At 43.8% G+C, this 22,857-nt stretch overlaps 1 protein-coding gene across 5 annotated transcripts in view; it reads right to left on the bottom strand.

Moving 5' to 3' along the window:
- LOC149352649 (ribonuclease 3-like) overlaps positions 1–22,857 on the bottom strand; it is a 136,183-nt gene that overhangs the window by 104,426 nt on the left and 8,900 nt on the right. For all 5 annotated transcript variants that reach the window (XM_089581849.1, XM_089581850.1, XM_089581851.1 and 2 more), the window contains 3 exons: positions 15,418–15,478; positions 12,600–12,701; positions 2,016–2,372 (listed from right to left, as the gene is read on the bottom strand). In XM_089581849.1, the coding sequence (XP_089437975.1) occupies positions 2,016–2,372; positions 12,600–12,701; positions 15,418–15,478 (520 nt within the window). The remainder of the gene's footprint in view (positions 1–2,015; positions 2,373–12,599; positions 12,702–15,417; positions 15,479–22,857) is intronic.

Here is a 22,857-nt window from a genome sequence, read left to right as displayed (position 1 = left end):
GGAGCGGAGCGATGGAAGAAAGGATAAGGGTAAAACGGCAATACACACTATGTACAAATGCAGAATATGGAAATACTTGGAACATCCACATTTCGCCATTTTCTGAGGCCTCTACAACGACCTCCGAATGATTGGCATGCGCACTTCAAATGCCATTTTCTCAGCTTTGCATTTTTTTAAAAATATGACTAGCCTTACAGAAGTTTTTGTTATGTTTTTATGGTGCAATTTCAATTAATCTTATTCAGAAAGAACTGAGCTGTGGAGCAATGCTACTTTTTTTATGTCTCAGTTGAACATATCAAATTTTCTGAAAAATGATGTCACTTAACTATACTTGGTAATTATGGAGTTTCCACATAATTAAACATTTTTACATGATGATGTATCTCTATAAAAATATAAATAGCACAGCTCTGCATGGCAGGTCTTTGGCTACACCTACATTTCAATCACAACCAAAAAGAGAAATACTGAGGGAAAGTGTCTTAACAACCTGCAAGAAATACCTAATTAAGCTTGATTTATTTTTCTATAATGTGAGAACTATCAAGGTATATCAAGACTAATTACATTTTTGGAAACAGCAGGAAGAAGTTCATGTACACGCCTAATTTTACTACATTTCTAATAATAAAAATTTACATTTTAAGACCTCTGTCTCCCCTTAGCTGACTAACTGCCTAAGAAGGTGACAATAGTGAACAGTGCTTAGCTAGAAGGTGGCAAAGAGGTGATGCTTCCCTGTCTGCAGAAGCATGTAAGCTAGCGGAGCAATGCCTCAAACTGCACAACTGCGCTGCTTATCCAACAACACCATCGGCTTTTTTTAGACAACAGCTGATTACAGATAGAAGGCCAATAAATCCACAAACCAAACAGCAGGCAAACCATACTTGTTTTGCAACCTGAATGCGCCATGGTCACCACAGCTGTTACTCTTGGTAGCAAGAAGATTTTCGTGGAGAAGAGATTGGTGGAGGCCTTTCATATCCACGGACAGCCCCTTCACTGTTCTGCTTCTTAACAGGGAACTCTCCTGACACACAGAAGGCTTCCTCTGACAAAAGGAAGCACTCTGTCAAGAAGAAGGCATGAAAATCCCTGCACAGGAGGTAAACAAGCGTGAAGAGCTCACGTAGCCTCATTCCTCATAGCAAAGATGCCCAAAGATGGGTGCCACCATACAATCATCACTCCTGAGGAAGGCGCATGGGAGCAAAGTTTGGGTGTGTCCTCGTGTTCATTTTGGAGACCCCCAGCATAATGACACTTCCAAGAAGTATGACATTAAGAAGTCAACGAATGCTATGTCAGCACCAACACTACTCTTCCCTTCCTCATAAAGATCTTGCTACCAACCATGCAACACAGTTGCATTCCAAAACAAATGTAATGTGGGCACTGACAGGTTCCTGGACTTACTGACCCACTACCTGTCCCAAGAAAGGGCACTTGATCCAGACTGTGCCTCATCCCCACACTCAACAATACTTTTGTAGTACTGAATCTACAAAATCTTACTTGTCAAAACGGAAAGGCAGCATGGCCATGAAGATTTTCAGGCATTTTTACAATTTACTTTTTTTATGAATATCCCTTTAAAGAAGTGCAATACCAGACCAGAGTCTGCATTGCTGAACCAATCAACACTGCATTATGTTATACTATCATACCTCTTGGGTGCTGCCCGCGTCCACTGAATGTAAGAACCCACCCACAAGTCAGTAACTCAAGCAATGTAGAATGCTGAAACTAACAAATAAAAAGCCTCTTTACCTGAACCAGATTATGAAGTCAAAATGCACAAAACAAACATCTGCTTTTGAAGTCTAGCTGCATGTAGCATTGGTTAATTTATGCCATATAAGCTGACTAGAAGTGCCGTGAAATTTTAAGGTGGGATAAAAAAAAACCAGTGCAGCAATTATGAATAACCCTAAGCAGCTCTCCTTATGGAATCCCTCACCTGCAGCTGTAGTGCATTAAGCCATCTGCACTATCCATTAACTCACCCTTCTTCTGGAGGTGTCCTTCCTGTCTCCTTGGGGCTACTCCTGCCTTTACTTCGCTTCTTCTCCTTCTCTTCCACCTCATCCTTTCTCCGCCTCTTTTCCCGGCTGTCACCCCTCCTGTCTGAAGGTCGCTCTCGTCTTCGTGAGGAGTGAGAACTTGAAGCCACACCAGCGTGAGACGAGCTAAGACGAGATGAGTCACGGCGACGGCTATGTGGAGGAGGTGAACGCGATTGGCTCCTGCGGGAATTACGCTGCCTTGGTTCATCCCGTGAACGCTGCCGAACATCGCTCCGGCTGCAAGGGGAACTTCGGCGTCGGCGCTCTCGACTGTGACTTCTCCGCCTCTCCCGTGACCTGGTGGAATAGTACAAGCGCAACACTGCCCATTGAATCTGTAGTAGCCCCCCTCCAACATAGTTATCAAGACCGTGATTAGTGCTTCTGCCCTAGACAGACAACTGCATGAGCCAGTGATAGAAACTCTCCATTTGTACTTCCCTGCATTACCATGATGCACTGATGCTACAAAATATGGCAGTTAATGCTTTAAAATAAATGGCATCAAAACCTATTTGCAAGGTTCGGATTATGGGCAATGCCCTGCCTGCTCATATTATGAGCATTACATTTGAAAGTTTTTCTGGCATGGTTGCAACCTATTCTCTGAGTTAAAATTCCTATTTTGAGAAAAAAATTTTGAAAAAAACACAAGAAAAGACATCAAGCCACAACATACCAACTTCATGTCCTTTTGCTTTCAACTACTTTTTTGTGAGCTTCACTTTTCATAACTTGATCCCACAAAAATGCAGACCATTTCATACAATAAATTTTATGTAGCTTATGCAGAAGCCAGTCACAAACAATGTAAACTTCAAGCCAGCCACAGGACTTTAAAAGAGTATAGTAAAGGAGTGTAAACACCTAATTTTCGTGGCAAGTTCTTTTTCCTTGCAGTGGTCCATAACAGATTACTATACATGGGCCATCATGTGGTATTCTCCTACGGCCGCTAAATAATTTATAATTAAATTTTGTTCTCATGCTGTTTCAGCCTCGGTTTCAACAGCTCTGCAACGTCAAAGTTCCATACAGGTCATGTCAGGCATGAAAAAACTGCAATGTTAACGCTTCTTCTTCATTCGTTGTCATTCTGACTCCTGGAGCAGGCTGGCTTTAGCATTGTAGTTAATTAAAATGATGAAGTAGTGATTATATCACTGCTTTTTCATGTCTCACGTGACCTATATGCAACTTTGACGTCACAACCATCATTTGGGTGTCGAAAACGAAACAGCATGACAGAGAAATTTGAATATAAATTATTTACCACTCATAGACAACTACCACGTGATAATCCATGCACACCAATGCCTTAAACATCATTACAAAGAAGAAGACACACAAAAGAAAATTATACCCCTGTCAAGCGGGCAAGTTAAGTGCACTTACGGAGAGTGCGCTTCGGCATCCCGAGTGACACTTTGGGCTACGCAGTGCTAAACGGGAAAGCAAAGTGCACTCATAGTAAAAAAAATGGCGACAGAAAATGAGCGGAATTTCTGAATAGGACGATGGAAAAGAAAAAAAGACTCATAATATTTGATTGCTTAACGTGATAGCGCAAATAAAACGAGGTTCAGCAGTTTTTAACATTGAAAAAAAAATGAAAATAGAAGAAAAGCCAAGACCAGCCAAGACTATCCAGAATTTCGACAACAAACAAGATGGCGGCGGGCAGCGATGTTGCATCTGATCACGTTTACTTGTTTTGTTGCTTCGCTTGTAGCTATAACCAAGGAACTTTTTTTCTGAAAACAGTGTTATAGCACGTAAAATAAAGTTGTAAGTACTTTTTATGCACTATACATTTTGTACCATTGGAACCGCTGGCGTCGAGGCTACGCACTCGGCCAGCAAAGTGTGGTCCGTGAACGCACTTTCAGCGGAGTGCACTCTTCCGCGAGTGACACTCCACTTGCGTCGTTTAGATGCGGCAAAGTGTACTTACAGCGAAGTACACTCTCCTTAAGTGCACTTAACTTGCCCGCTTGACAGGGGTATTAGGAGTCTATACTTTAAAAGTGAACAACTTGAAAAAAAAAAAAAAAGAAAATGATTACACAATGCTTGGAAAGGCCATCTGACAAATTCTGGTAATTAAGTCCAAGTCACAACATTTTAGCAACACGGTTTGTGCATGGTCGCTATGTGTACAATGCGTTGCAGTGGAACAGAAGTGTATGTTCCACAGCACGCAGCATGTGGATCTGCACAAAGCAATGCACAGTTGTATTTGTGAATTAGGCATTACGATTTCTATCTAAAGATATTTTCATGCTGTCTTGCTTCTTATTTTATCCAGAGAAACTAAATGGCGCAGCAGAAGAGTATGCCTACAAGCTATTTGAGATTAGTTTGGGAAAGACCCTCTGCATGAATTTTGGGGAACATGACAATACCTTAATGAATAAGAACTGCCACGACACTTCTGCCAGCTTTGAAGGTGTCAGTGAAGAAGTGGAGGAAGTGGTCTTTCAGAAAAGGGCTTGGCCACAGGGAATGCAGTGAACTGTTAAGCATGAAATGCTTTTGACACTCGGTCTCAGCAAACTCAGGCGAACACTGTCCAGGAATCATGCCAAACTGGAGCGAGAACATTAAGAAAATTTTCCTACACTTCCCGTCCACTGGTCCTTAAGAATAACGTAACCGCTGGTCCGTAAGGGTAACGGAGTGGATTCCAAGAGAAGGCAAGCGTAGCAGGGGGCAGCAGAAAGTTAGGTGGGCGGATGAGATTAAGAAGTTTGCGGGGATACGGTGGTCGCAACTGGCAAAGGACAGGGTTAATTGGAGAGACATGGGAGAGGCTTTTGCCCTGCAGTGGGTGTAATCAGGATGATGATGGTGATGACGATGATGACTGCTGCTGCTTTACTCATTGCTTGCATGCGATAAGACATTGGGTGTCCATAAAAAAACTGCAGACAATTTAGCATGGTCAGCCAAAATGCGAATTATATGTGCTCACACTTTAGTTTTCACTTCAGTTTAGAGTTTGGTTTAAGAGGGCAATGCGATAGCTGTGTGCTCTGGATCCATTGCGCACAGGTGGAAGTTGATCAGGACGACGACATCAAAAGTAGAGCGTGAGAGAGAGACTGCCAGTTAAACAAGCAGGATGTTTGGCTACGGTGATGACTTTGTGGTCTAATGAAGTGGCCAGCGAAGCTGATCTGTTTACTCACCGTGGGTTCGAAACCCACTCACGGCCATACGGTGTTTTATGGCCAGCTATACCGTATGGTATAGCTGGCCATAAAGTCTGCTGGGCAGATTGCCAATGGTGGGCAGGTGGCAACCCGCCCACCGTTGGCAATCTGCCCAGCAGCCGTGGCAGGTGGACCACCTGCAGTTGAAAGGGGGTGGTCAGGAAAGTGTGCGCTCCCACATGCATAAAGTACAGCGGATGTTATAGCTGTATCTGGCTACACAGGCCTGTAGTATCGTTGACTCATAAGCATGCGTGTCTCTAGCTTGTTCTGCACTTCAATGAGGTCAGTGCGGTGTGGCATGGCATGACCAGGATGAGACCAATTTTAAAGGGATACTGAATAAAAATCTGAAAACACTGAGAAAGCACCACATTTTCATTCATAAGAAACAATTACTAAAGTATGCAGCCATCCTACCGGTTATTTTTGAGCGGATAGCCATATTTTTCATGATTTGTGAACGGCCACCAGGCCACACTCAGCACGCGCCTGGCTACGATCTGGCTGAAGGCAAACTGGCTCGCAGTGTGCAGTTAAGGATTCCCCATCTAGTGCTATGCTTACAAGCATTTACACTAAACCTTACATGAACGCGCTACAACTCCAAAAGATCAAATAGTGCTTTAGGTGAGGTATCACATTAAGAAGGCAGATATAAACGCGGTTTCTGCGGGTCAGGCGAAGCGTCACAAGCTTGCTCCTTCCCAAAGCGAGAAGCACTCGTTCCTCTGGTGGGCACAAGATGCTACTACCCGTACCATTTCTGCGAAATGCTGCTTTTTGGTTCACCATCACTGCAGACAGTGAGGATTTTCAGTTCATTCTGACTGAATCAGGCAAGTAGCCATCCAAAGTATACAACCACAATGATGCAGGCGCAGAGAATCTTGAAGTGTGGACATAAGGAAGCCAAACGAAATGGACTGTACAACGAAGCAAAAGCACGTCAAACGTGTCCACTTTCATAGAGTCTGTGCCAGAGGTAGCTTGAGACAAGTAGGGTTGACGTCACATCCCGTATTGTCACAGAGCTTTCACAGACGGCCGCCAGGTATGGTGGCTTGATTTTTAATGATTAACATCCCAAAGCAACTCAGGCTATGAGGAACGCCGCAGTGAAGGGCTCCGGAAATTTCAACCACCTGGGGCTCTTTAACGTGCACTGACATCACGCAGTACATGGGCCTCTAGAATTTCGCCTCCATCGAAATGCGACCGCCGCGGCCAGGATCGAACCCGCGTCTTTCGGCTCAGCAGCCGCGTGCCATAACCACTGAGCCACCGCGGCGGTCTCCGGTGGTTTTATAAGTGTTCATTATAATAATTACTTTTTGTTCATATCTGTTTCAAAAGAGTGTTGTTTTGGTCACTCTCAGCGCCACAGCTACCATTATGGCAAGTCGCGGAGGCAAATTTTTTGTTCACTATCCCTTTAAGAATGTGGCTGGCACCGTCCGTAACCACTAACACCACTCAACATTTTCATTTGCTCCCACATGTGCCTAATTATACCATCTACGCTAACTCCCAGGCAGCCACTCGTGCCATTCAATCAAAACAATCCCATTACATCTGTCTACAGAACTTGAGGTCGCACTTGCGTTGCTGCAGACTTCCCCATTTTCCTCCATTGGAACCCTGGGCACATAGACATTGACGACAATAAGATTGTTAACCAGCCTGCCTGTGAAACTCATATCGGGCATCGTTCATCCTCTTGCCCAGGCCCTCGGAGGACGGGTCAAGACTGTCCCATCATGCCACCAAGAGTATTACAAAGCTCTCTGCCTTGACCGTAAACTCTACCCGATCCTCATCCTGGTCTTACTATGTGGGAGGCTCACAGCCTTCGACAGATATAACTCGACACTCTTGCCACACCTACGCGGCTTTATACGTACAATTCCCGCTGTGATCCTTCATGTCTCAACTGCCCTGCCCCTTATGCTGATTTCTCCCACAGTCTCTTCTACTGCCTGGTTGCTGTGCAATCAGGTTGCTTTCCCATCCCCTCCCACACTGTCGGGACCTGGATGGACTGGCTTGGAGCTGAAGGTGAAGATGAACAGCTCCTGCTCGTGTAGCAGGCCATCAACGTGTTGGGCACCTAAGTGTTGTCTCTGAATAGAGACCAATACTACTATCTCCCATCCTAAACAGTGCTACACCACTACTACAAAGCAGTTAATGCTTACATCTACTCTCTACGATGAGAACGACTGCAATTTTTTTCAACTGGAGAAGAAATCTTAGCTATTGCCATATAAAACAGAATTAAAAAAATACTTTGCAGCCTACTAACGTCGAACTACACTTCCTGGCCACACACGCAGTTTTTGTTGAAGGACCCACAGAAATGACGATGATGAATTTTTATGGCATAAGGTCATCTGTGGCCAAAGAGTGCCATGGCACAAGGTTGTTTCTTCTACTCAAGGTGGGGTCAAAGACCCATTTTTCAAGCATTTCACCCGAAAGAAGCCGAGCACCAGTCAGGGGAAAGCTCATACCCATTGTATCACCGGTGGGTACCCAGCGGCACTGGGGATCGAACCCCGCACCTCCTGCATGCGAGGCAGATGCTCAAACTACTAGGCCACCGCTGCCTTCCCCACTGAAATAATGCGTGCGATAACATTTGCACAACACAACAAATTGTTCTCTTAATGTTAAACTGTTTCCCCAAGCTGTGCTTCACCCACCTAGTAGCATTGCAGGTTGTCAGTAAAATGGAAATGAAATGCACATTGGGTGTCTAAAAAAATTACAGTTTCAAAAGAGTACGTTGTTGGGTGAGTCGGTCGTACATACTTAAAGAAGGGAATTGCGCTAAAAAGACACGGACAAGAAAGGACATGGACATGGCCCGTCCATGTCCTTTCTCGTCCGTTTCAAACCCCATGATTTTTCCACGTTTGCCTTGGCTGTTTAATTTAGAATTCCCTGACCCTGACGGTACACAATGATGCTACAAGAATTTTATGTGCAGTTTCTATGTGTTAATGGTGACGAACATGATAGACAGAACAGCAGGCATGTCCACACTAAAACATGGTAGCCCTTCAAGATTCAAGATACTTTTATCCATAAGAGCTACCACACAAAGGGAGAGATCAGAGGTTTCTCTTTCTGGCAATCATACAAATGTGGCTGCACATTTCTGCAACAAGGCTTTGAGGCCATTTGACATTTCCTGCTTCTGGTCTTTGCATGTAGCTCATCTTCTATGTTATAGAGTGAAAACTGCTTCTTGCAAACCGCACAGTAGGCCAAGTGTGTATTGCTTCATAAAAGCACAATACAAGTTGCAAATTCACAAACTTTCGGACTAAACCCACTCCTTTTTTGACATATGGAACATGCCTCGAGAACACACAACATAAAATGTAGCTACAAGGCAAACAGCGACTCTTCATCGTCCACATGACCAGCTACAGGACGAATGGTCCACGGTGAGGTTGCCACTTCTGTGTACATGACCAGCCTCATATCCAACGGCCTGATTCCAAGTTGCCGCCACCAATGCATACCACGCTGCATCATCGCAAGTCGATGATGGACGCTGCAGCTGCGGTGCAGTGGAACAGGGAGAGCGCCTGAAAGAGGGTATAAAAAGGCGAGCACCGGCCTTCTCATGCAGCTCGCCACCCTCTCTCTCCAACTACCATCCTGTCAGGTGGGGGCACGCCATAGGGGAGATATGAACGATCCCCACTTTTGTCACGGACGAGGCAACAGCTACAAGACTGCGTTAACTCCTGCCATTCCGACTGCCTCGCTAGCAGACAACTGCCATCTTGCTCCGCAGCCACCATCATGACAGCTGTATCCTGAAGCCAGTGTAGTGCATCACAAGTGGTTCGTGCGATAGCTCCAGGAAGACTCTCACCAGCTGAATAATCGCATTGCATCGTGTTTGGTGCGCTGTACCAGCACCCCTCGCAGTATAAGCAAATTATTAGACTTGTTATTCCTGTTCCCGAGTGTTGTGTTTTATTTCCCACAAATCTGTCCGGACCCTCGCAAATATTGAAAGTGTGACGCAACCCATACAGAAGACATCACACCTTGATGCTGCCATTAACCGTTTCAGGTGGCATTTTCTGTTTCCATTGAAAATAAATATTTTTGCTATGCTATACTAGTATGCCATAATGCACACCCCTCGACAGCGTTCTGTACCATATGCGAATTCGCCGCCGCTGTGCACTGCCTCCACTGACAGCTGCAAAGCTTGGAGAATTCACAGGAGACATACGAAGTGAAAACAGAGTCCCCATCCTGAGACAATGATGGCCTCACAGACTTAGAGAGGGGACACAAGGAAAGCAGCATACGCCTCCAAGCCCCAACCACACCTCTTACTCCACACGTAGCGGCACCATCTCAGCTGCAGGGAAGATAACGGCGGCCGCTGCCCCCATCACATTATCACTGTGATTTGCAATGGCACGCTTTTCTTTGTCGGCCATGCTTCTTCAGTTGCCATGCAGTCTCCTTGCACTCCCTCCTTCACCCCTCTCCTCATGGTGCAGTACAAGTGTCCACCGGGACTGTGACGATTACTACACATTTCCTTTCCTTATGAAGCACGCAATTTCACTGCCGTACAGCTACACAGAATTCTTCTTATTATAATTAAGTGTTTGGTTTGCATAGCGGAGATCACATCGTAAAATAAGGCCAGGGATTAATATTTCTTAGTACGTGTTAATACCTTAATAGCTTCATATTTTTCAATGTACAGCCTTTGTCAAAAGTTTAGAGCCCAGGGGGGTTTGCTTCTAGGCTGTGTAGTGGGGCTCCTATAGCATTCATGAAAGTCCTACCAGTTGGAAGGGCAGTGCCAAAAATCTTCTACTTTTTAAAAGATTTTGATCACTAAGGATACATTACAAGCCACAGAGTGTGGCTCGGAAGCAAATCCCCTGGGCTCTAAACTTTTGTCAAAGGGGGTACCATCAATCCAATGGGAATTTTGGTACTGGGCTTAAAAACTCCATTTCTGTAGAAATTTTTATCCATTATTACAACTTCCGAGTTCCTGACGGTTTATTGTACCAGTCAATGTGTATCACAGTTGGCACAAGGCATGCAAGGGCATCAAGACACAAGACGATTGCACATAATAACCATGCAGGACAGTAGAGCAATGAGCCCCAAATTACAATTAGAAAGAATCACTGCTGCAAAGAACTGCCTCCAGCTTACGGCACATTCCTTCTCTCGATCACCCCTGTAATCTCACTAGTTATGTGTAGTGTTGTGGGAGCTACAAGCCCATGCCATCAGCTTCTGCAAGTGCAGTCTCATCACGGGAATGTGAGCCAGCAACACAAAGCTGGAAGCTGGCAACGCACTTTCAACTTCCACAACACTAAACGGAACTAACAAGACGGAGTAGTGTAGAAACATCCTCACTTTGAAATGCATCATTTGCACAATCCCCATTTGAAATACCTCAGCTAAAGTGAATCAATCGCTAAGCACATTTAGCGTGTGGCAATAGTCCATCCAGGACAAGAAGGGACTTGGAGCTATGCTAAGCTAGCTGGGACAATTATGCAAGTTGTCAGTTTCCCTGACTGACAGTGATTGGGGCAGGTATTTCCTTGTTTTCTCAGATTCGCCAAGTTCTCTGAAAATTCCTGGCTTTCTCGGTGGGTAGGCACCCTGAAACTACACATACTAGCACTTCACAGGCACACATGTAGTCATCATGGGAAGCACGTCAGCATCTGCCATCAGTACTTCATTATACCTCATAATGACCTCATTATATACAGTACTTGGCTTGTTTTACTAACTATAAAAGGTTTTACCCTTAGCTGAGTAGGCAGCATTGCAGTGAAGCTGGGTGTAATTTCCCTACTGACGATGGCTTCAGCCAGCATTATTTCTGGGCCTTCCAGCCCCTTATAAACAATGGGAGTGCCACATCATGATTTAGTTATTCGCTACTCCTTCAGCAGAAGTTCTTCAAAGTGTGGTATTTCTCAAAGCACTCTACTGGGTGAAGGCTAGGCTGCTTCTCACACATCTTGCAATAAAATACCATCTCCCTTCTGCCACCTTTTGTCTGACTGTCAATGCAGACCGTACAATCCTTGCTGCTGCAGCCTTCAAGTCTGTACCTAAATAAAGTGTGGCGTCCCGCTGAGCCTCTGTTTCTGGTCATAATCGGATGTGCGACCTCTTTTAATGCCTCGAGGGTTGCGCCTTGGGCCTCAGTCCTTGGGTTCAAAGCCACATTCAAGAGAACACCCATAAATGCCTTTAACTTGAGAAGTTTTACCTCGAACCAAGTGTTCCACACAGACTGCTGGGGAAGAGGATGAGGAACGAAACAGCTCAACTAAAACGAAGGACCAAGAAAAAGCCGTGTTCGTGTCTCACTTTTTCTTGGTCCATCGTTTTAGTTGCGCTGTTTCGTTCCTTAAAGATGCAATACCAACTCGCCCACTATGCTATGTTGCTACAAGAGGATGAGCTGCTGCAGCGATTTTTTTCTTTTGCATGCCTAAAAACACAGCATCTCAGACCATAAATCTGACAGTGGAACCTGTAAGCTAGAGTTGGGCACAGTGAGCTGAACAGGACCGAAATTGGGGAGGTCGTCAGTGAACAATTTCTGGGCACCACTTGCTGGTACATCATCATCACTGCAGGTTGCACTACCATACTCCTTGGTTTCACTGCCCGAACTTGCTTTTGATGCTAACTGTCGTGTTGAAGGAGGCACGTAGTCTACAAAATCATTTGCCAACTTTCCGAAAAAATGCCTGGTGGAATGGAAGCCATGCCGCGAAGTTTTCGGTGCCATTTCAAGGCCTCTAGAACCATGTGATCAAAATATATTTCTACATCAGTATGATGCTCCCATCTCTCTCGAGAAAAAAGAAATAGCTAATCTATAGGCTACAACTATTCCCATCAGAAGGCACGCCCTTTTCACTGCAGATAAGACAGGCAAAATGCCACGTCGGGCAATGCCCTACCGCTGATCGGAAGCGCACTTTTTCAACGTAGAACAATGCCTGACAGATGAGCAGAATGGGTCAACTGTTGGAGAAAGGGCCAGTTATGATCTGGATGTTCCACAACAAAACTGAGCACTCAATGGATGTTCAAGAGATACCCAAAAAAGCAAAACATTAACAGAGAAAAACAAAGCAGTACCATGTATACTGCAGTGCACCATCCACAAATAAAGAAAAATTGATGTAGGGTGCCCTCACAGCAAGCAGAAAAAAACAACAAAAACAAGCACAGAATAACCAAAGTGCAATGAAATGCAAATTCATACCTGTCCCTGCTGTAATGGAAGCTCCGGCCTTTTTCCACACTGCTATTTCTCATATCAGAGACACCTTCCTGCACCCAGCTCGCGTAAGTCTGACTGGAAGTGCTGCAAAGGTACACAACAGAACCATTTCAAATGGGTTGCTTCATTAGAACACCAAAGCCAAAGCCCTTAAAGGAACACTGAGGACAACTGCATTCAATTTTTGTTCTTGGCAAAAAAACGATTGCTTGACTCTTTGTGGCTATGTTCCTGTTTGTTCGGCAGCAAACAGATTTTTATCGCTGACACAATTGAAATTTTAAAATTTAATGCATGTATATATATTTTTTGGCCATTCAGTTCAAACTCATGATGTCAATGAAGCAAAGGAGCCTACAATCACCTGATGGAAATGAATGGCAGTGTGGCATAGCCTCAAAGATCCACAACCAAAAGAAAGCATTGACATCAGAGTTACTCTGGGAAAATGATGTGTGGTGACGGTAACTGTATTCAATTTTTTTGGCCGTTTCTAGCTTATTAAAATTCTCTCTTCAGTGAAAGTAGCACCTCTGTCACAGAAACATGGAACCCGATCAATATGAGCCAACTTGTCCTCAGTGTCCCTTTAAAATGTAGTAGTGTCATGGAGAAAAACAGTTCAGTTCAGAATAACTATTGCTTCAACCCGCCCCCCTACCTGCCCTCTCCGGCACAGCACGCAGGCCTCCCGAAGAGGAGTAGGGGGTTTATTTGCTACTAGACTGACACTTAAATTTAAGTGATGCTGCAGCTGCCAGTTGGGTCAGTTCCTTTCGCAACCGAGAATATGGACTTCTTAATGCTTCATTCCATACTCTATCACCTTCACACTTGCTTTTTCCTGGAGCTTCTTTGCATTTTCTGATGATGTGATCCGTGTCGGCCACTCCTCCGCAAAAGATACATTTTTCTTCTTGGCTTAGTGTCTTTTCCTCTTCTTTCTTAATGGGTTTGGTTCATGCCCTCCATCTTGGGGAGGGGTAGTTTCCCACCTAGAGTCTTCTTAGTATCTTGCACACTCTGTAGCTTAGCTCCTTCCTGTCTGGAACGGGCAGCCTTCTTCTATCCTCCCTTTGCTTGGCCATCTTCTCCCTTGGAGAAGAGTATTCCTCTTCCACTATCTTGCTTGCTCTATTGCAATAGAGCGCTCGTCTTGATAATACTAGACGAGCAGTTCTGTCTGCAGTTTCACTGCCCGGATCCCCAGCATGTGCTGGGGTCCATGTTATTCTAACATGTCTGTCTATAATTGCACTTTCTATTCCTTCAGCCGCTTTCTTGCCGATTTTTCCTCTTGAGTAGTTGATCACCGCGTTTCTGCTGTCGCTAATGATGACTTTGCCTTTGGTAGTTAAAACCAAATTTAGAGGGCAAACTTCGTGATCTATAACATTTCCACAAATAATTGCTGACTGACTCACAAGACCAATAGGACACAGCCAAGGTAGTCTGAAGATGTACTTGTTCATGTAGCTAACATTCATATCCTTGTTCTGCACTTGCTTTCTATGTTTATGGCTACATGCACACTCTACATAACATCTGGGTGCATCAGTTTCACAGCATGGAGGTACGCAATGCCTGTATAAGTGATGATCATGACGCTATACTCTCACTAGTAAGCATGAATTTAAAACAGGTTCCAAAACAGTGATTCACAGTGAAAAGTTTCACTCAAGTTGGTGATGCCAGCTTGCTCACCGATCAAGTATTTGAAACAACAATACACCAAGACTACAAGGACCACTCTGTCAGAAAGTTGAAACAGGACCGGCTTTTCAGGCATTTTTGTACCATTTAGTCTCCGAACAAAACGCAATGCAAAATTAACTAGTTTTAATATGATCATTTGGGTAACAAACAAACCACCAAAAGAATGTCGATTTAGGCATGACTGAGCACAGTTTTAAATAAAATAAGGCACCTTTTATCAGTGCCTTAAAGGCCTGGAGGCACGACATAAGGAAGAGGAAGGGGTATGTGTCGAAGGTATGCCAAGAAAATACATGTGATGTACAACAAGCACCAGCATTAACTTGCTAGATGGAAGTTAGCACTGGTACATACAGTATACATTTATACCTATCTACTACTTCCTTTGTCACTGCAGGCACTACCAAGGACAGAAGTTTCCAGGTCATGTGAGCAGCAATTTAGTCGCACAGATGCAATGGTTGCCAAGAACTGCCTCATTTCAGTACCTCACACACTACCGCTATCGCTCCCCTCTATAGTTCCCCTGGCTACCTTCTCCCTCTCTCTTTCACCTCCGCCGGCTGCAACTTGGGAGCTTAAGATATTAGACAGCAATTGCCGCAGCTGGCAACATTCTTTTCCTTCCGTTTCTTTTTTTCTTAATAAACCACTACCACCACCACCGCACGATTTGACTACCACCTCCATATGATACATGGTTATGTGCTTTAGTTACCGTTCACAAGTCCTGAAGATATTTGTACCACAACAGTACTTCACTGGAGAAAAGTTATCACAATGTGATCACACTGCATGTCAAACACTTTACAGAGCTGAATAAATGCACACAGCTAAACGACATTATCACTGCACCAGTATGACGAAGCTGTTACATGCTGCAGCCGCACTGATATTGAAAAATATAGCTTCGAGCTAAAAGACCAGCATGTGTTGGTTTGCCACACTCACGAGAAACTTTAAGTTATATAATACCTTCTCAACATGACTTGCAAATATGGACATCCTGGCTGTGGACATTATAAAAAAAACTTGTCCTCAGACTGAAAGGATGTACAACATGCTAGGAAATGACTCTACTTACCCTGTGTAAGCCTGAGAAGTGAGCTGCTGTAGAGCAGCAGCATGGTAGTTGCGATATTGACCTGCCAAAGAAGTGTTAGTGAAGCACGGTAAGGAGATCATCCAACATAAATGTGTTGCTTTCAAACGAATTCACAAATATCAGAATTCATGAACCTGATATTCATAAATTAAGGTTATTTTTGGGGCAAACAAATTTAAAGATGGCCAACATACACACAAGATGAAGCATGCTATAGACCAGGGGTGGCCAGACAGACATATGCAAAGAGCCAAAAAGAAAAACCGCAATATAAAAGAAGGGGGGGGGGGGGGGGGGATTTTTTTTTTTTTATCTGGTGCTAACAGTGAATCCCACTCAAGCAGCGATTGCTCACTGTGCCTCTGCATTGCGATGCCTCATTAATGAAGCAAGCACCTTGAAGTTCGGCTGTCTTTAGAGGCAGAATTGGGAGGTGGGTACAGATGCCAAAGCAGGACCTCTCGCTTCGGAATGAATTTGCCACTGTTACTGGGCTTGGGTCATAAATGGGGCATCGGACTTTCATTGTGTCTCTCACCTATAACAAAATCCACGAGCGATAAATTTGCTTCATTTTTAATTATAGTGAGAATTCTGTCACTCCTGGGCCTAAAGAAGAATGTCGGTTTGTTGACAAAAATGGTTCCGCTCTCATGGCAACACTAGGCGAAAATTATTGTTGCGTCTCTGTTTGCATATGTGACAAAATGCGCAATGTCGCTCAAAATGCTTGTACTCAGTGTATGTAAGTGCACACATGCAATTCTAGAACTACCCGATGCTCCTTCATTATTCGGTACGTGGACAGCAACTGTCTATACTCTTTTCCAACCATATCTGCACACGTCATGAGCAGCTGACAAGCACAAGACAAGAAGATGATGAGGCACGGAGGAACACGTTTAACCCTTTAACCGTCAATTTAACTCCTGAAAAACGGACCAAAATCGGAATTTTTTTTTAAATTGTCATTATTTTTTCCATGCAACACTGATTTTGAAAATACATTATATCATTGATTTCTGGTTAGAATTAGCACAAAAACTAAAAAGCAAAAGCTGTCACTGAGGGCAGCTTTCCCTTAATGTATGCCGTGGTAATGGGTCACACATACTGAAATTCGAAGTATTTAATCGATGCAGAACACGGTAACACACTGAAAAGTGCACTTGAGAAGAGGAACTGTAGTAGTTGTTAACCATGAAGGTGTACCCCTTGTCAAGAAAGGGCTCTACAATTCATCACCTTGGTACCCATCGCTTCCTCGCCAGCCATGTCTACTGTCCCTTTGCCAGTGTAGGCTATCAAGTTGCAAATGCAGCCGCTTGAAGATTCGCACAATTGGAGGCCAAATGTTGCACATTTGAGTGGAAGGTATCGCTGCCGTGCTAATCTCCCCTTGAAAAGCAAGAGGCTCCCATCAACGGACAAATCCTGTTCTGGCACATAGGCAGCAAGGAAGGCCTCATTCAGCCTTGTGATAACGGGCCAGTTTCCACAGCCTGGGGTGCAGATGGGTAGTTTCATCTATGGTTATCAAGCTGGTTAAATGCAGGCACCGCATCAACGCGCTGAAGCGCTTCCTGCTTATGGTCTTCCTGAACACTGGTGTCACCAAAACTTTCTTTGCTGACCAGTACACCTCAACATGAGGTTCACCATCAATATCCTGCAATATTATTAGTGCAAAGACCATTATCTCATTGCAGTCTACTGGCTTTCGTGTAGAACCCTGAGCAGTACAACACACTACCGCGTAACGGTTAGTCTTCGTCACGATTAGGTCAATGGTGCCCCAGTCAAGAAATACATGGAACCAACCGAGAATATCATTCTCGTCAGGGGGCTGCCGCAAGATTCCGGGTAGTGAAGAAAAGGGAAAGCGCGGAGGTGCAGGTGGCGGGATTGGCCTTCACGCGCTGCCACACACGTGCACTACTCAACACATCATCATTGTCGTTGCTCTCACCACCATCTGAAGCAATCTCCAGCTCTAACACAAAGTCAGAGTCACTGTCAGACAGAAATTCCATGTCGTCAGCAACGCTGCTTTCTGTACTACTCCAAGAAGCACCTCTTTTTTTCCGAGCATCACTGCCACCAGCATTTTGCATGTGAAGCACCATTATGAAAAGACAGTTGCCAGGCAAAACATGCGCAAAAGGCACGAAATGCGGTTTTTCAAGGAAACTATCACCTTCTAGGGATGAAAATTGCAACCAAAGCAACAGACGACCGTAACTTGTCTTTGGCGGCAGAAACAAAATTAGGGTGGGCGTGTTAAAAGGAACGAAAAATAATAGCGGAAAATCAGGCCGGACGAGCAAGACGCATCGCTGGCGATATTTGTACAAACTCCCATGAAGAGTACAGCTCGGGATTGGCGGCTAAAGGGTTAATGCACTCTCCCAATTGGCTGAGGAGGTCTCTAGCTTCCAGAGAGCTGCAAGGAACTTATGAGATGGAGTATAGTTATGGAGGACTGCCTAATAAAAATGTGCAAGACTGTTGATACTGCATGCATCTCAAGTGAAGGCATGCATGAAATCCTACGTGATGGATTACACATAAAAGCTGTGAGTGGAACAAATGCCACCACTGATGACAATCATCCAAAATCGAATCTGAAAGGACATCTTCACTTAGTGTTTGGCGATGCTTAAATGCAATCTACAGGACATTCTGCATAAAACTTGCTAACATACCTAAAACATGAACTCACTTACTACACCCCCAAGTCAAAGAGCGCACAAAGTAGTGGACAACTTCTAGTGAAAGCGCTCCAAGAAAAACCAAAGGTCTTTTTGCCAGCTGGAATGATGAAGGCCATGATGTTTTGGAACTTCCAAGGAATCTAACTACTAACGGAAGGGTGAAACTATAATAGGAGCATAATATACAACGTTACTAGATTGTTTGAAGAATAGCTAGTGAAAAAAAAAATGGCCGAGGCCGCCACACAAGAAAGCGCTTATCAGGTTTCAAATTGATTTCCTGCCTCCTATTCTTTCCATTTGGCTCCATCCCATTTCTCCTTGTTTGCAAATATGAAAATCTGACTGACTGGGAAGAAATCCTCTTCTAATGAAATTTCATCACTGTCCTCAAAATGCATTTCACTACCTTCTCTCATATTTGTAACGAGCCCCTCATCCCCCCTCTCTTGTTTGCTTAATTGCTTAGCGAGGGCCTCGGTTCTGGCAGCCTTGACGCCATAGGAAGCATAAGAGGGTTCTCACACAGCTTCCACTCTCGCCGTTCGATGACGTTCTATGTCACATCAGCGGTAACCCAGGATGTGCTACGTCCGCCGCTTAAAAGCGTGGGTGGCGCTGGTGAACGCTCTAAAAGTTAGGTTATTTGTAAACATAAATACCCCCGAAAGCAGAAGAATTGACAGCCGTCGCCGTAGCTCAGCAGTAGAGCACCGGATGCATAATTCGGAGGTCGTGGGTTCGGATCCCACGGCGGCATGTGGTTGTTTTTTCTTCTGCTTTTCTAATCAATTAGCTTTAAGCGGTAACATATTCAGCAATATTCTTAATCGAACAACAGCACAAAATAAATTAATTAATTAAAAATCCCTTGTGTCCCTTGGTTTCTGTGGCTGTTGGCTTCTCTCATTTATGATGGAATGAGAAATTTGAAACTTGGTGGACAAAGTGTATATTTTTTTGCCAAAACACAGTAACCCTATGTTAGAGATATTAACACCACGTGTGTAAACGACAAACTATGCACAATAAACTGGTGTATCACATTCATAAATTCCCTTCATAAAACATTACTCTCAGTGTATGCATGCACCACATTGCTTCCATACAGAAACAAATTTTTCCCTTAGGAACCTAATAGCGCTATAGTAGAATAAACAGAATAAGCAGTGAACTACAATTTTGAGAGACATAGTGCTCTTTCACTGTCTAAACAATTTCATAGACAATAGCTGTGACCTTAAAGCATAGCAAGGAAAATTCACATTCAGTGCAAGAATGATAGCATCATCAAGACATAAAAGAGTGAACTCGTAGAAGGCAAACAAAAAAGAAGCAGTCCCCAAACACATCTATCTAACATTGCACTGACACATGAAACTGCGGAGGCCTCCACAAAGGACAGAAACAGCATCATTATTGTAGTTATAAAGTTGCAGCATCTATTTATGCCCAATAAAATGCAAATCAGGTGTTTTTTTTTTAACTGCTCCAGTCGGCAAAGCCTACACATTCATTTAGTAGAAGTGCTGAGCACATACAAACCAAATTCAAGAATAAGAATGTGAACGCTAGCTTTCTATCATTTGTGCCCCTACTAGACAGGCACTAAAAAAAATATTGAAATGGCAAAAAAAATTCATCCCTGAATAGCATTATTCTTAAAGTTCGTGCCACATGCAATCATTCACTGCAATAGTGAAACAACTTTTCTGATGCCATTCGGTGGAGCAAACCAGTGGCCCAATAAGGAGTGCACCATCACGGACAAAAGTCTACAGGTCACACAAGTGCTAACTGTGGTACGCAAGTACAATATCTACAAGAGCTTGCCTTTTTTCACAATTATATATAACAAAGCACGTTTCGCTTCCTTTGCCACAAACAGTGCCCACAGGTCACAACACCATACATTTGTACAGCTTGGTCGCCACTCATGCATCTTTAAGACTTCTGCCTCAACAATATACTGCTAGAATTAGTCCTTCACAGAAGGTTTTGCTCAGAACATTCCTGGTGCAAATTTTGCTTCATGTATTACAGATATGTTTGGCTAACTATTTTAAAGAATACTTACAAGAAGTGCCAGAAATGCAGTAGACAGCGCCACTAGAGCATTTTTGCAAATGGTAAACATGAAGTGTAATGCAAATACAGTAAAACCCAGATACTGACGAGTTTCAGCCTACAGAGGGAGCCACCAGCCAAGTAATATGGCAAACAACTGAATGATCTCAGACACCCCACAGCTTCATTGCATTCATTTAGTAACGGGTTTTCTGGCTCAATGTCAACTGCTTGAGAATTTTGGAGCCCCTGTTAGTAGGTTGAGTGGCATCCCTTGCCATAGCTGTCGGCCTCAACGAGCAGCACAACGGAGGATGAAAGAGAGTGAACGTGGAGTGCAGCAGAGGATAAAAGTATGGAAACAGTGAACGCATCACGAGAAGGAAAGCGAAGTAGGAAGGTACATTGGCAGCCAGAAGACAGGAATGGTGATCTGCTAAGGTATGGTGCCAGAGTAGCATGCGCCATCGTCAGTTCGCCCGAGGAGAGGAGAGGCGGCAGCAGACAGCTGCGCACTGCCCGAACCGAAAAGCTGCCCTCAAAAATCGCATCACCAAGAAGTGTAATCGTTGGCCACTTTTATTTCTTTTTCCGAGGTGCATTGAACTTGCTGATAAAGACATAAGTGTTGTGTTTCTGGATAAACACACAAGTGCCTAAGAAAGTCAATGCAATGCCTAACACCAGATACCGGACCAATCACAAAATCAGGCAGATTGACTAGACATAGATACTGACATTCAGATAGAGAGGACATAGTAGTAGCGCTAAATAACAGGGATGAAAAGAGACAAGACAACACAAGCGCTACTTCCCTCCTTTCATCCCTATTATTTAATGCTACTACCATGTCCTCTTTATCTAAACACCAACTAGACCAGCTTTCTGTCTTAAACTGACACTCAAGCAGATGGAAGTGCTTGCTCCCACCTCGATAATATATTTAATAGAGGTTGTAATTGCTTGTAGCCCTAACTCGATAGCTATATGCATTCTGGTGCTGCTGAAGTTGGGGTGGCAAGTTCTATTTCTAGATGCATGGACTGCACATACACAGGAATAAGGCAGACTCGCATGCGTGCAGTGTAATGTCAGTGCACATTGAAGAACCACTGGTGGTCAAAATTCGGAGACTTCCACTCTGATGTTCTCATACTCAAGGCACAGCTTCGGCACATGACGCTCAACCTACAGTAAGTCATACAGTTATCGTAACTAAATGTAGGCTGGTGTCCCAGGCACAAAGACTTCAGGCAAGCATGCTTTAATAAACTATATATTTTATTCCAAAAACAGATTTGATCACTTACTTTTACCTATAGCTAAAACGAGCATAAATTGAAGCTAAATTAACACACTGATAAAACAAAAAACATAATTCTTAAACCCACCAGATATGCTGTTTTCCTCAACATAAACTAAAAATACGCTGCAATGCTGTGTTAGCGCTTCAAACCTGCATGATATTTCATCTATGTGATCTGCTTTAGTTACAATTACTCCACTACAGCATTTGATAAGTGGGAAAGAGCAGGCTTCACGTTCGCAACTATCATCTCATTATGCTAGAGTCTCTCATTAATAGCACCAGAAAGAAATATGTCCAAACAAAATCCTAGCAAAAATGCTGCAGTACATGGAGGTCAGACATTTCTTACCAGATAAACTTCATTCGACACTGGGCACCTGAAAGGTATTTTATTTGTTTCCAAGCTCCATCAGAAATCAGTGGAGCGTTTGTCATAAGCATATTTGTGTCTCTAAGCGAATAGCTTACTAAAACGTTTATTTTTCCAATAACATATTTGGCGGCTTTTAAGTTGAATTATGAAATGACATCATCTACCCTAAAAAAGATCCAAAAAAGAGAGGTGTCGATATGTTAACTATGGGGCAGTGGTTTTAATACAAATGCACACCACTTGCCACTCTTAAAACACTGCACAGGATAACCACAAATGGTGACCCACTCGTGATTATACAGTATCTACGGACACTGGATCATAAAACAGAAGCCTTTTCATCCGCCTTACGATTCCTGTCACTGGCAAAGATGCTCTCCCAATATTCAGACTGATGAACCAAGTGAAAACTGTTCACACGAAATAAACATCGCACATTACTACAGAAAAACAAACCGCCACCAGCTACTGCCACTACTGTCGATCATCAAAGAGACAGGGACCCATTCCGCCATGTGGTGGCGCATCATTCTGTGAAACTCATGGATATCGAACTCAAAGGGGATCGCAAAATAGTTCAGTATATCGATGATTGCATATATAAAAAAATGGCAAAAGATAAGATTGTCTACAACCTGGAAGCAAGAGTATGTTTTACAGCATGAACTGGTGGGCGAGTTGGTCTGACATATCTAGTGAAGCAGCGCTACGGCACAGGGCCAAAGGGGAGAAAGGGACGAACACAGCGCTGAACTGACAACAAATGTTTATTCCGGATGCTAACAGCATATATATACTCTTTTGCACCTTAGAAAAAACAAAGAAATAGAGAGCAGCAGAAAGTGTCAATCCCAGTCACTATGCGCATGCAGCTGTATCGCGTGTACATCGATCATTTGAAATCAGGAAGTTGTGCTCTTTCACCGAGATGGCAACGGAAGGAGTGCTGATACAAT

The sequence above is a fragment of the Amblyomma mixtum genome, chromosome 3, assembly GCF_055824585.1.
Source record: "Amblyomma mixtum isolate Tamu chromosome 3, ASM5582458v1, whole genome shotgun sequence".
Taxonomy (NCBI): domain Eukaryota; kingdom Metazoa; phylum Arthropoda; class Arachnida; order Ixodida; family Ixodidae; genus Amblyomma; species Amblyomma mixtum.
The sequence above is the reverse complement of the archived record's forward strand: the minus strand, read 5'-3'. Positions and strand labels throughout refer to the sequence as shown.